Below are 15671 nucleotides of genomic sequence, written 5' to 3'. Positions count from 1 at the left end.
AAAATATATTTAGGTATCATCATATGGCATGTATTTAAAAAGTGATCTGCAAATATTGTAGTCTTTTCAGGAACTTTTCTGAAGTGGAAAAAAAGAAACCTAATCTCTCCTCCAGAGTGTGTTTTTCATTAGTTGTGAAGTGATATACCTCCCAAAGGAGGCTAGCATGCTAACAGAACTATTTTTACATTTACTATTATTCTGCCCATAAAATTTAGGATTAATCTAAAAAGTAGCTGGATACCAATGGCTCACATCTCTAGTCCTAGCTACTCAGGAAGTTGAGATCTGAGGATCACAGTTCAAAGCCAGCTTGGGCAGGAAAGTACATGATACTCTTATCTCTTATTAGCCTTTTCAACCCTGCCCCTCCAAAAAAATCCAGAACTGGAGTTGGGGCTCAAGTGGTAGAATGCTAGCCTTGAGCAAAGAAGCTCCGTAGAAGCCCTGAGTTCAAGCCCCAGGATACACACACACACACACACACACACACACACACACACACACACACAAACACACACAAACAAGCACACACACACAAACACACACACAGCAATTCAAGTCTCTGTCACTTATTAAAGTCTAGAATAAGTTTAGAAAGAGCAACATAAGTTATTTGATAGCATTATACATAGATTAGCCAACTTAAACATTTTAAAATATCTGATTTTTTTCATTTTATTCTATTTATCTTCCCATCTGTTCACCTTTGCATTACCCAATATAGTTCTGTCGCATAAGTTAATATTTTTTCTATCTTTATATTTTGATTATTATTTTAGGAGCTAAAAAGGTGATCAAACTCAAATAGCCAACTTCCTTAAGTTATAAATAGGTAATTTCTTTAGAATGATTGTATAATCCATTCCCACTGACCTCAGTTATAGATTTTTATTTGAGCTAAGCACTAACAAGGAACCATTCACCTATAAGGACCAAAACCTTAAATGTTATGAGAATGTATTTCATAAGACATTATAATGTTGTATGGTATAGAAGAACAACTGTCATTTCAAAAAAAATCCTGGGAGAGGATTAATATGTTGCTAAGATTAAATTTTATTTATTCCTAAAAGCCATTGCTTATGTAGTCACACCAAAAAAGAAAGTTATGTTTCATGAATTACACCAAGAGAACAATTAGATTCAAATTGAACAGAAAAAGTTGGCATTTAGATCAGCTGGTTATGATAGCATTTTTCAGATAGCGTTTTCCTTCATACAATTTTTTCCTTAGCATTAGTTAGTCTTTGAAAGTGAGTTCCTAACTTCAGGGTAGACACCAAAAATGCACACTGACTTCTAATCTCTTGTGGAGGAGAGAATGTATTATATTTTTTGTTTTAAAATATTTATTGTTTTAAAGAAGATGTATTTAAGAAAAAGTATGTTATGAATGAAAAAGTGATCCTATTGGTCAACTTATGCAGATAAAAAAATCAAATATCTTCATTGTCCTTGGCATGAGAAGGTAAGAGTTACTTTGGTTATAAGTTTCAACATAATGGTAAGGATGAAATCCAGGCTAATGGGTAGGAGAGTGAATTGGCAAAGAACACATAAAGGGAGTAAAAGTCAACATTTCTTTGCACATACTTAACTGGGTGGAGTTAGAATGGATGACTGTAGCTTAGGATTTATGGGCAATGATATAATATATTCTGTGATTTTAGTCCCAGTTTTACTGGGGCAATGATTCTATAATTTATAGTATTCACGACCATAGTCATAGAAAAATACAACTTATAGAATCCTCTGTTTGATTCAATTCACATTATAAATTTATACAACAAAGTCCCAGGAGACATACAGGGATTTCATTATTCTTCAATCCTTAGTAGGAAAGTGATTTCTATAAAAAAAACAAGAAGGAAATACAGAAGAAAAGGAAAAACTCTTTTTAGTTTTGAGTCAGATTTGCAAGAAACAGGCCTCCAACTTTCCAGGTTGTACATGTGAAGTCTAAGCAGACGGTGTGATCATCCTCCACAGGGCTCTAGTTGTCTGTGATCGGCCCATTGAAAATTTTGCCATTACAATTGCAGGAGGCAGCACAATTACTTTTGACCATTGGGTGTTCACAGGTTGCTGTTTGTTTCAAATAGTTGCAGTTAGAATATTTGTTGTTGTGAGGGCAACTGTTGGCTGAAATACAAACAAATAAACTTGTCACTTGAGGATGATGTTCTTGCTTAGCAATGACACAAACTCAATGTCAATGAGGGGGAGGGGACTGAGAATGGAGGCTGACTTCATTACACCCAGATCACTGTGTCCTGTGGAGCATGGAAGTTCTCCACTCTGTGTGTGTGTGTGTGTGTGTGTGTGTGTGTGTGTGTGTGTGTGCGCACGCGCACATGTGCATGTATGCCAGTCCTGGGGCTTGAACTCGGTGTCAGGGCACTGTCCCTGAGCATTTTTGCTCAAGATTAGTGCTCTACCACTTGAGCCACAGCTCCTCTTCTGGCTTTTTGGTGATTAATTGGAGATAAGTGTCTCATGGACTTTCCAGTCTCGGTGGGCTTCTAACCTTGATTCTCAGATCTCAGCCTTCTGTTGGTTAGGATACAGGTGTGAGCCAATGTCACCCAGAAAGTTTTCTATTTTTTAAAAGCAGCACTGAATAAAATAGGTTAATAAAATATTTACTGTACTTTCTTCTATGTACCTATCTCTTTTCACAGTATTTTCAACAATTGCTGAAAAGAAATGTATTTTTTTTTATCTGAGTGAGTTATTGTGCCAGACTTACTGCAGAGTCCATCGTCACAGTTATTTGGACAAGTGCCACACGGTTTTCCTTTGTTGTAAGGGGTATATCTTCTATCATAAATATTACCACTGAAATTAGAAAAGTAGGATGTCAGTTTCCTGAAAATACATCTTATCTAATTTACCTCATAAATTAGTACCCAAACATAAATGGATATCTATTAAATGATGTAATTATTTCAAATCACCAAACAAGAAATAATTCACCCATTCACTCATTTCTTGGGCTACCATCTCGGACCTGAGCAATTGTTGCAATGGGGTAACTGGAGTTTCTGTCTCTAGTGGGAAAATTCTTACGTGTCAAAAATGAATCTAAAAAGAATGGGTAGGTTGTAAACTCAGACAGAATTGCTTGAGGATGGGTAGGCTTCTGGCTATCAGTTGAGATCTTAGTAGATAGTTTCTTAAGTGATTTTTGTGGCAAATTTTGAGAAATTAAAACTTAAAGATGTTATCTTTCTATGACTATTTGAAATATATTAGTATTCCTCTAAAATCCATTGAAGTCTAAGATTTAATCATTTTTAAAAGGTACCAACTAATCACTTTTTATAAACAAGAGTAGATACTTGAGCCAAAGTATGGCTGCAATCACTGTTCTATTCAGGTTCCATTTGCTACCCCATTTTTACCCTTAGCCTAGCATAAAACTGTCATTATTTTGGATCTAAACCTATAAAAACTGATCATACACACTGCATGTCCTCCTGGGGTAACCCTGGGTCTAGGGAATGGCTGTGGAGATGGGAAAACACATGCCTCTTTAGGCATGAGGAAAGAGTTCCGGAAGAATGTTATGCTTTGTCAGGAAAAAATGGTCTTTCTCAAAATTTGGTTAACTATACTTCAACTAAAGAAAACCATTTTTATTCCTCTCCTCTTTTCTAAAGTATACTCGGAGCTGGTGGTTGTTGTTATATGATCACTTAATAATATTAAATTTCACTTGGTGTTATTGAAAGCAAACTCTTTTTTTTTTTTTGGGAGTCCAGTCATGGGGCCTGAACTCTGGGCCTGGGCGCTGTCCTTCAGCTCTTCAGCTAAAGGCTAGCGCTCTACCACTTGAGCCACAGCGCCATTTCCAGCTTTTTTCTTTTTGCTTATGTGGTGCTGAGGAATCGAACCCAGGGCCTTGAGCATGCAAGGCAAGTGCTCTACCACTGAGCCACCTTCCCAGCCCCTGAAAGCAAACTCTTGCATGGATACTTACGCAGGACAATACTGGCACACCATGAAGACTTTTAAAGATTGTTTAGGGCAGTAGGAAACTCCACACCCAACAAGATGAGATGCGTACCAGACCACCTACACACCATATGCAAAGACAAGAGTGGGTTAGAGGAGGGAGGTCAGTAGAACAAAGGAAGAACTTCATCATCAAAAAGGCTGTCACTGGCATTCTCTGGATGGAGGTATAATATTGAATAAAACTAAAAAGTCTTTAGAAATCTCACAACTCCACATATATTCATTTTTGTGTTTATTTAGCCTATTAAAAATACAGTGTGTTTCTTTGCCAGTCTCCTACAGATGACTAAAAAGACAGCCTAAATACCCAAGACACTTCTAGATCCACACAAGACTTTCCCCACCCCTGGGATGAGGATAGCACTGCACTCCTGTAATTCCTTCATGCAGAAGTCTGGGACAGGCAGATTGAGCCTTGGAGAGCATCGTGGGTTATGTAGCGAGATAGTTTTTCAGAAAGAAAATAAGTGTTTGTCAAATTCAAACACTGCACAAGTGCAAGTTTGGAGTTCTCTTCAAGATCACCTAGGGTTGGGGTGTTTTGTGTTCTTACCTGAGTGTAATGTCCCACGACAGCATCAGAAGTCTTTGGGCCTACACCAAAGTTCAAGTCAAAGTGCTCATCATACCAGGTTTGGATGGCATGGGACCATGTGGTGAGGTGACTTGACATAAAGAGATTCTCGCCACAGCTCATATCTAAGGATGAATGGATGATTCAGGAGGAAGGCAATGGAGCAAGAAAATAGGACCCCTCCTCCGCCACCAACGAAGCCCCTTCTCTGCTGACGTAGTACCATGGTTGCCATGGCTACTGCTGGTTCTTACAACCATAAAGATGAAGCCACAGGTTTTAGGATATGTCTGGCACCTGTGGACTGGACACAACCCTGCAAAGCTGTGCTTAGACTGAGAAGTCTCTATCTTTGTTATCCACTCTTCTTGAACACACTCATCTACATAGCATGCTCTCCATATGTGCCAGAATGTTTGGCTTTGTGTTGTAAATGTAAGGAGTTAGACACCAAATGGTATATTTTGACTCACTTTCTCACCAGTACTCCCCAGAAAACTAACTTCCTACCTGCCTGCCTGCCTGCCTGCCTTCCTTCTTCCTTCCTTCCTTCCTTCCTTCCTTCCTTCCTTCCTTCCTTCCTTCCTTCCTTCCTTCCTTCCTTCTTCCTTCCTCCCTCCCTCCCTCCCTCCCTCCCTCCCTCTCTCCCTCCCTCCCTCCTAGTCTCCCTCTTTTTTTCTTCCCTTCCTTACCTTCCTCTTTCTCTCTTTCTCCCTCCCTTCTTTCTTGCCTTCCCTTTCTCCTGTCCTGTTCCCTTCCCCTTTCCCTCCCTCTAGTTTTCCTTCCCTTCCCTCTCTCTCTCTCTTTTCTTGCCTCGACTATTGGGCTTTTGGATTCAAGGCTTCGAACTTTCTAGGCTGGTATAACCATTGAACCATAACTCCAAATCAAATGAGATTTTCACAGAAATATGAATAGTTAAGATTGTTATTTTGTATAGACTTTGTAAAACTCTTATAGTTTGTCCTTAAAAACCCCAAGTATTGCCAGGTGCGGGTGGCTCATGCCTGCAATCCTAGCTACTCAGGAGGCTGAAATCTGAGGACTGCAGTTCAAAGCCAGCCTGGACAGGAAAGTATGTGGTACTCTTTATCTCCAATAAACCACCAGAAAACTGAAAGTGTCACTGTTGCTCAAGTGGTAAAGTGCTCACCTTGAGCTGAATAGCTGAGGGACAGCGCCCAGGCCTAGAGTTCAAGTCCCACAACCAACAACAACAAAAAACAAATCCACTAGATAAACATAGTATTTTCAAAGTTTAGGAGTGTTGTCTGAATTAGTCAATTAGAATATTACAGGCCAAAGACTTAAAGAAAAGAGTGTCTTCCAGCCAAAAGTATTTGAATATTCTTTTCAATACCTACTAATAAAATTTATATTTGAATGGTGAAATGCAATGCTGATATGTCATCTAAAGGGGGTGTAAACTACTCTTAAATAACTTCAAACTGGAAAGGAGCTAAAGCTGTGATTTTTAAAGACAATGCTTTACAACTTTGAAGATTGTAACTCCTCTTCATAATTTCATTGTAATTATGATCATCGAAATGAAGTCCTGCCTTCACAAAAGATGTCATTAATTAATTACAAATTGGTCCTGACTTGATATCATTTTAATAACAGCATTTTGTCTTGTATATATTTTTGCCATTCTTTTTATGTTTCTGAAATGTCAAGATCATGTCTCCTAGGTTATTTTTACTCAGCATATAATTTGTGTTATAGGCACCAAGAACACACAATACTTGCTGTCATAAAAATTAAGGAAGAGAGAGCTGTGTACACATATCTAACACTTGAAGGGCTAGAATAGGGGCGTAACCAGGTAGACGGAAGCCTGGGCTACACAGAGACTTTGAGGCCAGTCTGGACCTTACAGTGGAGCCTTCTTTAAAAATTATCCTCAAGAAAATAGTAAAGGTAAATGCTATCATTCAACTTTTTTTTCTAATTCAAGAGCAGACACTAAAAAATCATTTCTACAATCCTGATAAAGCACATGAGCCCCACAAAAGCAAATATTCTTAGCAGACAGAAATTCCCTATATTTGTCCCTAATTTCTACTCAGTTCTTCCCTGACAGTTGGTTCTCACTGTGTAAAGGTAGAGGAAGCTATGAAGAATGAACTGCTGCTGAATTCCTGGCAGGAGGAGCGATGGATGAGAGTCCCTACATGAGAGGCCCTTCCACTCCAGAACTGCAAGAAGGAGCCCTCGGGACTCACACACACCGAGATACTTGGCTTGAGAAGACCAGCATGGGAAGGAGGATTAATTTGTAAAGGGTTCTTATGGGTCCCAGAGCTGTCCTCACTGCGCTAAGTGCTTACTAATGTACGTACTGGTTCTTCTGAATTCACGGTCACTGTGTTTGTAGTCACACTTCTCTGCCCAATTTTGGGCATTCTTGGCAGCCTGGGCGCTCCAGCTCTAAAAAATGGAAGGAAATGAAGATTTCCCTTAACCACAATTCAAAACGCAAATGCACATCACCTTCACAGTCAGGGTGAGGGCTTATAAAATGTCTGTGTGGGTGCCTTCTGAATTTTCACCACATCCACATCATACCTACATATCACATACATATATGACACACAATATATAATAGATAGCACTGATAGACTTCCCAGATGTGACAATTCTATACATTAGCATGTATAGGTGCTAATATTTATCATTAGAAAATAGGTTTTTATGCTCTGGAGAAATGCTGATAGTAGATATACTAGCCCAGGTCACTAACAATTCTAAAATAATTATTTACTTGACTAAGTACATCTAAATAAAGACATTAAGTACTTATTTCGTTCTAAATATTATTAAACATGTAGAAGTATGGAGGTGTTCTTCACCTCATCATATTAAGATGCTGCCTTCTTAGTTCCCAGTTCCTTTTCTTTTTCTCTGTCTCATGGAATACATTTGGGGAACATGGATTTCCATGATATACAGAGAACAAAGAAGTGGACGGTTGGTTGTGTTTAGTATTGATCCCAGATTGAGACAGACAGAAAGACTAGTGAGCAGAAAACACACTGGTCTTTCATTGGATGCCGTGGTATGTGGTTTCCTTTCTGCACCCATGGTGAAATGCCCACAAATTCTCCTGCAAGTTATTTAGCAGTTCCCAGGGGAACTCAAGTCATCCATTCCCAACCACAACACAAGGGCAGAGCCTCCTGAGCCAGCAGTTCCAGAGCCCTTGCAGGCCGCCGGCTTGCCCGCTTTGCAGACATGACGGTGTCTCCTACCATCTTCAGCATGTTGCTGGCGCTGGGGGAGACCATTTTCCTCAGTTGGTTGTGTTTATCTACAATCTCCTTCTGGATAGAGCTCAGGGTTGTTGACACAGATGCCACATCTTTGTCCTAAAGGGAAAAAGCATCTAAATGTTACGTTTTGTGGGCTTGAAGTTGACATAGAAGAGGCAATCACCTGGTTCAAGTGAACAACGCCCATGTTTCAAAAGTGTAAGTTCAGCCAGTGTTATCTGTTGCACGTTGTCCAGGAATCTGACTCAGAACAGTCACGTGATTTTATTCATTGCAGGACACTCCATGTTTCATTTAAGGAGTAGCATGCCACAAAAGCAAGTTTATGGAACATAAGCACACGATGGATCGTATGAAAATGTGTGAAAAGATTCTGTCCATAAAGTAAGTATCAAGCAATAATGAGTTTGGAAAAAAGTGAACTTTAACTGATGTGAATTTCCATGTATTTTATATAAAGAGCTCTTGCAAATTTCCTCCTAGAAGGATTAGCAAAGGCTCGGAAGAAGGCAAGCCCGCACAGCCAGCCAGTGCTGGGACACACAGCCTCGGTCGTTGGGCAGCACAGAGATGAGACACAGTCCCCCTGCGTCCAGCAGGCTGGCTCACAGTGTGGCGCAGTGAGACTGATGGGTGCTGGGGAGGGAGGAAAGGAGAATGCTTGCAGATGGCTGGTGCACATGTGTGCGATGGTAGCTTTTCCCTGGAAAGTGCTGTCTGTTAAATGACCCAGCCATCCCGTTCTGGGGAGCTAACCCAGAGAAACGAACCCGCCAATGAGAGGTATCCATGGGAAAGGACAGTTGCCGTATTTGTTTGTTCCTCAGCCATCCTGGAAGCTAAGTGGATCCTGATGAGTGTAGAAATGGTCGATGGTGAGAAATGGTACAGGAGAGTGTAAACTTGATCACCAGCCCATCTGACTGAGAAGAGTAGCTATGGGGTATTACTGAGAAGAAGGATGGGAAATGTGGGACTGGTGGCCTGCTGCCCCCAGGGCTGCCTGGCCAGGCACTTTACCTTAGCATACCTACCGTATTCCCCACGGCCGGGGAGAATGGACACAGCACAGCGACCAGGAGCAGCAGCACTGGGAACGGACCCATGGCTAGGAAGAAAGAACAGAGGGAGCAAAATCCTCCATTACAATAGGCAGTGCACGGACTTTTGGGTGACATAGGGTGGGGGAAGAAAGGAGATCCACCGACCCACATTCCTTCCTTCCAGTGTGGCCCTTTTACAATACTGCCTTCAAGTCACGGTAAAATGGGGGTTCGTGCATGTCAGTTTATGAGGACAATGCATCTTGATTCATGTCACCCCTTCCTTCTCCCTCAGCCCTCCCCTTGGTTTTCCTAGTTCCATTTTCTCTTATATACATCGAATGTTCTGACTGTATCGTCTGCCTTTCCTCTCTTCATCCCTTACCCCCGTCCTCTCGAGCTCACATCCTGACATCTCAAGTTCCAGATTCCTGGTGTTCATTTTGCTTAGGCTGGGGTTAGTTATTCAAAGGTGTTCTATCATGGACTTTCTCTCATGCCTATGCCAAACTTTAGTTCATACCTTGGAGTACAGGTACATATGACCCAGTGTATGTGAATGTGACATGAAGTCTAACGTCCACAAATGAGAGAAAACAAAAACAAAAACATGTGTCTCTCAGCAGCAGTATTGTGATCTGAACTCAGGCCCCCAGGAGCGCCTCCATTCGGAGCGATAATGGAGCACCCCTAGCCTTGGAGCTCACCCAGCTTCCCTTATGACCTGGAGCAGCTCCTCTTTCTCAATCTCTCTCTTATCTTGGTAGCTTCTCTGTGGGTTCTAGGAATGGCTTCTTCACATTGTCCCTTTAGCAGTCCTAACAGCTCCAAACCAGCTACCATCACAGGTCTGTACTATGCCGGGTCTTGCTGCTTATCCTAAGCCCGGCTTCCATCTCTACACCTAGTCCTTATGAACATTTCTTTTTTTTTTTTTTTTTTGGTCAGTCGTGGGGCTTGAACTCTGGGCTTGGGCACTGTCCTTGTGCTCTTCAGCTCAAGGCGAGCGCTCTACTACTTGAGCCACAGCACCACTTCCAGTTTTCTAGCGGTTTATTGGAGATAAGAGTCTCATGAACTTTCCTGCCCAGGCTGGCTTTGAACTGTGATCCTCAGATCTCAGCCTCCTGAGTAGCTAGGATTACAGGCGTGAGCCACCAGCGCCCAGCCTTATGAACATTTCTTTCAGTGAGAAGTTAGTATGGGCCGTTTCTTTTCTGTCAGGGCTCTGACATTCTTAGGACCCCGAGTGAATCCTATAAGAATGTGGTGTTCTCTTACTATTCGGGACTGCTCTTCTTAATTAGACTTATGCAAGCCTGTGTGTTAAACCACTCACAATCAATCCCTGAATCCTGGCCACATTCGCGTTCTCACCCGAGGTATCTTAGTATGCTAAATGCAACCACATGGTTTTCCTTACACATTTGATTTCTTATGCTTCCCAGGAGGGCAAAAGCTATGTTGTAACAGCTTTAGACTTAATTTTTTGTATTGTGTTAGTATATAATGGTAAATTCATTTTATGAACTACAATAGCAAGATAAACGTCTAAGTAAATTAGGATGCATTCTCTTATAAAGGATATTAGATATGAAAGCTACTATGTATTTCTGATCATTTTGACATAAGAAAAATGCCTATGGTTTAAAGTTAAGTTCGAACAAAAACTATTTATCTGTTATGGAGTGGAACTTCATCTGCGGATAGGCTGACCACTTTGTGTCTGTTTTTGGACCTGAAAAAGAAGGGTTCTAACCCAATAGGACTTATTAAAAACAAAACACCAGAACGTTCTCTCTGCCCTTTTTTTCCCCATCTCTCTCCTCAAACAAAGCACAGGAAAGAGCAGGAAGAAAGTGCTCGCCAGGAACCAACCCTGCTGGCATTTTGATCTTGAACTTCAACATCCGGAGCTAGGAGAAAACCATGGTCTGCTGCTCGGATCACTGAGTTTGATATTTTCTTATGAAGGCCAGCGAAACGAAGGAGCATTCTCCTTGTGAATATCTTAGAGTGAGGTTAGGTTATGTTTGAGTGAGTTTCAAGGTTTCCACCGTGTAGTGATTTCACGAGCGCGCACAGGGTGGATGTGTTAATTGAGCGCCCTGCCAGGGTGGTTTGGCTCTGGCTGCCATCTAGCATCTCGGCTCCAGCAAGCTTTGTTTTCCCTGTGAGTATCAGAGGATAGACAGGCAGTACTGTCTTCAAGGCTGTCTCATTGCTTAGTGGGGTTGGTAACATGGGGGCGTAAGGAGACACCATTGGAGATGAAGAAATGGATGACAGAGTCACCTCCTGGGGTTCTCATGAGTTAAGAGAAAACCAGTAAAAGGAAAATACTTTAAAACCGTGATTGTTTCCTCTGTGAGCATATTGCTGGTACAAATGCCATCACGTGTGTGGAAGACACGCTCCTCTCCATTTTTGTTCTGTTACAGTTGGGCATCAGGTGGCCACCCCAATGCCCGTTTGCTGGGGACAAGGTCCCCAGGGTACAGCAGTTTTGGAGGAGGTGACTACACCATGTGTTTTCTCAAACAGCATGGTATCCTTGTGCAGTAGCTGATGACAGCGTGCTCACAGTAGCCAGGCTCTCCTTGCTTATTTTGTGCCCATATGCTATCACCAGCAGTGTTGTTTCGGTGGCTGCAGAATTTTTCTAATGAAAGGGAAGCAAAGGTTTCCTTAAGGCAACAATAAGAAGTGAAGCAAATTACTTTTGGTGGTATCTCCACAATAGACTCGGCTCTTGCCTGTTTTTCTTGGGAACAGCAAGACTTCTCTCCACTATAAAAATATACACACATACAATCTCACACACGCACTCAAACATGCAGACACAGACAAACATATACACACATATACATGTATACATATACACGCATGCCTGCACACACATGTACATGCCTGTGCACACACACACAAACACACACACACACACACACACACACACACACACACACACACACACAGATCACGAGAGATACATATTTCCCCAGATTCTCACACTACCTTTTTTGGCTTCAATTTTTTTAAACCTGTATTTCCTTTTTGTTTCTCTGATTCCTTCAACATTCTTTTCCCCCTCCATCCTGATAAATAGAAGTCAAGCATGTACTTTTTAAATAGAATGCTTGAAAGTAGGCACAACTTTTCCTACCCAGTAATTCTCAAGTCCTTGTTTCCTTTATAAAGTGGGACTGTTATTATTCCCTACTGTGCTTAACCGTTTGCTGCTAATCTTTAAGTTTAACTTCGGGGGAGGGGGAGGGATCCAGCATTTGGAGGAGTCAATATGAAGCCGAGAAAAGCAGCCAGTGCTGGTGATTCTGGATCTGATGACTGAACCCACTGTTGTCCCTTGGGTGTTGTTTGTAGCTCAGAGGGAGACATCCTGGGAGGATCTGGGTAACCTCTGAAGAAAGTAGCCTGGCCGCAGGGCCTTGGGTCAGTGGTGATCGCTGTTCTCAGAAGGGGTTAAAGTCGTTGTCTTAGAGTCTGATGGCAGCGCTGGTGAATTGGTAGTTACACAGCTGGAGTGGGGCCTGACTGAGGCCTCTGGCTCCGATCCAGGGGTGTGCCCGCTCACACCGCTGTGTTCTCATTGGAGTGAGACACTATCCTGACTGCCCGCATACCACCATGGCTAAGGACAGTGCCGGGCCTCTGAACGGGGAACACTGTTTGCTAATTCACCTTTTTGTCTTCTTTATAAAGTGACCTTGCCTCCTGTATTGTATTGCAGGCATGCACAGATCCCAGTGCTGGGTAAAGCCCCTTGCATAAATGAAGTACCAAAAAAAATCCTAACAGCACATAAACCCAATGATTTCAAAAACACAACCTTCTGGGTCTCTGTGCATGAGCAGCTGGTAGGTACCGGACTCTTGTTCCTAACAGGTATGTGCTCACATAAGAAAAATACCAGCCTTAATTAAATGAATGTGAGCATCATTTATAATCCAAGTACAAATTCAGACTGGCCCATGAATAACTAAGTGATCTTTTACTTTAAATTTTTTATTTTTATTTCTTTTTTCATAGCAGGGATTCGACCCCAGACCGTGGGCACAGCCCAGTGTCCTTCCTCGAGAGCCTTCCTCCCAGCCCCCGTCCAACCTCAGAAAAAGTGAATGACCGGGTGTGTTTTTGTCTTTCTATAATGGTTATCACGATGGATTTTGCTTCTCTCATGATGAATGTAATGTTACTCTAGGAACAGACAAATGACACGAACTGTCAGAGGTGGCAGAATGTGAGAGGGCAATCCGGGGCATCAAAAACTCTGAGCAATGAAGATCACCACATAATATTGGGGAAACTGGCTTGCCAGCTAGAGATACAAATGAGCTAGAACCCAGTTCCTCTAAAACCATCACCTGTTAAATATAGATGAATTAAGCCTATCAGTAGATAAAATAATTTGCACACACAATTCTGTTTTGGGGAGTGCATCCTTTGCCCTAAGTTAACCCCGTACAGTAATAACATAGATATGCTGATGTGTTTTGTGCCAAGCACTGGGGCACTCCCTGGAAGTCTCATTTAAAACTCATAAAAACCTAGTTATAGATACGGTTACCCCAGTAACAATGAAAAAAGTATCTTAGGATCAGAGATTTAATAATGAGTTGCCATGAACGTTTGAGTAGTCAAGTTAATTGATAAGCCCAGTCTGTCTGTCTCCAAAGCCCTCCATTCTGAGAGCAGGGGCTAGAAATTTTGTACATGAATAGATGGAAAAGGCAATCGCTCCGGTCATCGACACCCACATGGGATGTATTTGTCATAGGTATGGATGTATTCCTTACCAATCACAGCGTCAGGAAGTATCGGCATCTGTTTTTCTAACTTGGATATAATATCCAGTCATCATTCGGATCACTCTTCTTTGTTGATACCATTTCAGCATGCTGGCTTTCATAGATCACATATTAAACACACCCGTCGGAATTCTTACCTGAACCTGATTCATGTTGCTAGAAGTTTCTAATACTGTTTCTCAATTTACCTCCGTCTCTGCCACAGTCCAGGAACTGCAGCTGACTCACTTGGAACTTTCAAGAGCGGCTCCTGGGCTGGAAACTAACCAAGCCCACTTCTTTTGACTTGCCTTCAGGAGTTTAGTCACACAAATAGGCACTCAGGGCGCTGGTATTCACTAGCAGAGGAGCTGACCCTGGCCTCTGGCGGTACTGTCTTCCTGGATGGCATTTATAATGAATACTTTCTGAAAGGAACGTCTCCTCTGGAGTAGAACAGCTGCTTTTATTTTGATCTGAGCTATTTCTTTTTTGTATACTAATCAACTCCAGAGGTTTGCCACAAAATATAAAGATCTCAGTGGACATAGCTACATAAAATATACACAACAGATACTACAGTATATCAAATAGACATAACAGATTGCCCCTATAGATTACCTATATAAACGTAGCTGCCGGAGTAGGTTGTTTTTCGATTGGAAAACAAAGTCATTTTTTTCCTTTTTTATCATGAGCATGTACATGGGGTGAATTATATGTCTAATAAATGCAATTTTAAAATATACTTATCCAAAGATCCTATTATATGTTTGTTTAGACTTAAGCATTTTTAAATGAATAACTTCTCATTTTTTATTCTAGCAATGTACATATGTAAGTATTAGCAACAATGACTCCCTGTATATAATTATAGTTTTTCAATTTTCTAGTAAAGATAGTTTTATAATTATTTATAGAGCCATATATGTGAAATTCTGTTGCAATGTTAACTTTAGAATTTAAAAAAATTCATACAAATGTCATTTTGGTTTTCCTTTTAAAAATAATTTTTATTCTCTTTCTGTAGTTGTATAAAGGAGGTGCCATTTAACAAAGCAGTTAATGAATGCAGTATACCTTGATCAATGTCACCCCTTTCCACCTTCTTGTCCATCTGTTCCCTACCTACCCTTTCCCTCACTCATCTTAATTTTATAGGATTCTTGTTGTAGCAAATGTCATTTTCGATGCAAATGCTTTTGGTATAGTAGAGCTAAATAAATGTTTGCCCTTTTAGACTCTCAGACTTAAAAGAGTATATTAAAATAATTACTTTGGATGAAAATGATCAGGAGAGACTTAAAAATCATAGTCAAATTTCATAAATATATCATTTTGCTACTGCAAGTTTTTAATGCATAGGCACAATGAAATCCATCCGTTAAAACAAAGGAACGGTTGCTTACCGTGGTGTCTCTAGGCAGATCAAATGTCTGCTGTCCTGCTGGATGGAGGGAGGAAGGTGGCTGGAGCAGCTCAGGGCTGCATATATATTACTCCTGTTTCCTGCACTGGCAAAATCTGGTCAGGCAAGTCAGGCTTGGTCAACAAGGTCAGAAACAGGATTTGTCATAGCAGTTGACTCCAATTGCATTGCCAGTCTGATCTGAAATTTTAACATTATCTGGTGACATTCTGTGTGATGATGGATGATAAATGGTTGTGAAACTTGTGTGCTTATGCACACATATTCTTCAGGGCTCACCCTTTCCTGTAACTTTTTCCCCATCAAGTGCACTGAAAATTTCTAACCAAGTTACTCTCACTACAACAGCTACATTTTCAGGATTACTTGTAGAAGAATAAGCTGAGCTTATTGCTTGCACAAATGCTAGCAAATCCAAGGTTTTCTAAAGGAGATTTAAAATGCGAATTTGTCCTGAATTTGGAAAATAACTTGCTGTTTTTACCTTGGTAAAGGTGATACCATTGTGTCTCTTAGGAGCAAATG

At 41.1% G+C, this 15671-nt stretch overlaps 1 protein-coding gene across 1 annotated transcript; it reads right to left on the bottom strand.

Annotated features, from left to right (window-relative positions):
* Positions 1-1039: 1039 nt before the first annotated feature.
* Positions 1040-15208, bottom strand: LOC122101566 (cysteine-rich secretory protein 3-like). Its single transcript, XM_042671928.1, has 8 exons — positions 15127-15208; positions 8904-8977; positions 7849-7965; positions 6940-7027; positions 4577-4722; positions 3986-4080; positions 2753-2841; positions 1040-2145 (listed from the first exon to the last, which is right to left on the bottom strand). Exons 2-8 carry the CDS (start codon positions 8973-8975, stop codon positions 1997-1999), a joined length of 756 nt encoding a protein of 251 aa, XP_042527862.1. The 5' UTR covers positions 8976-8977; positions 15127-15208; the 3' UTR covers positions 1040-1996.
* Positions 15209-15671: the final 463 nt, after the last annotated feature.

The sequence above is a fragment of the Dipodomys spectabilis genome, unplaced genomic scaffold, assembly GCF_019054845.1.
Source record: "Dipodomys spectabilis isolate Male_0828 unplaced genomic scaffold, ASM1905484v1 ptg000669l, whole genome shotgun sequence".
NCBI classification, from domain to species: Eukaryota; Metazoa; Chordata; class Mammalia; order Rodentia; family Heteromyidae; genus Dipodomys; species Dipodomys spectabilis.
Note: the sequence above shows the minus strand (reverse complement) of the source record. Positions and strands in the feature narration are given on the sequence as shown.

Excerpts from the sequence above, each read along its gene's own strand:
- LOC122101566 (XM_042671928.1), bottom strand. The coding sequence starts at position 8,975 with ATGGGTCCGTTCCCAGTGCTGCTGCTCCTGGTCGCTGTGCTGTGTCCA. Across the intron at positions 7,966-8,903 it reads CCCCGGCCGTGGGGAATACG|GACAAAGATGTGGCATCTGT; the intron begins GTAGGTATGCTA and ends TTTTCCCTTTAG. Across the intron at positions 2,146-2,752 it reads CTGTGACGATGGACTCTGCA|CCAACAGTTGCCCTCACAAC; the intron begins GTAAGTCTGGCA and ends TTTGTATTTCAG.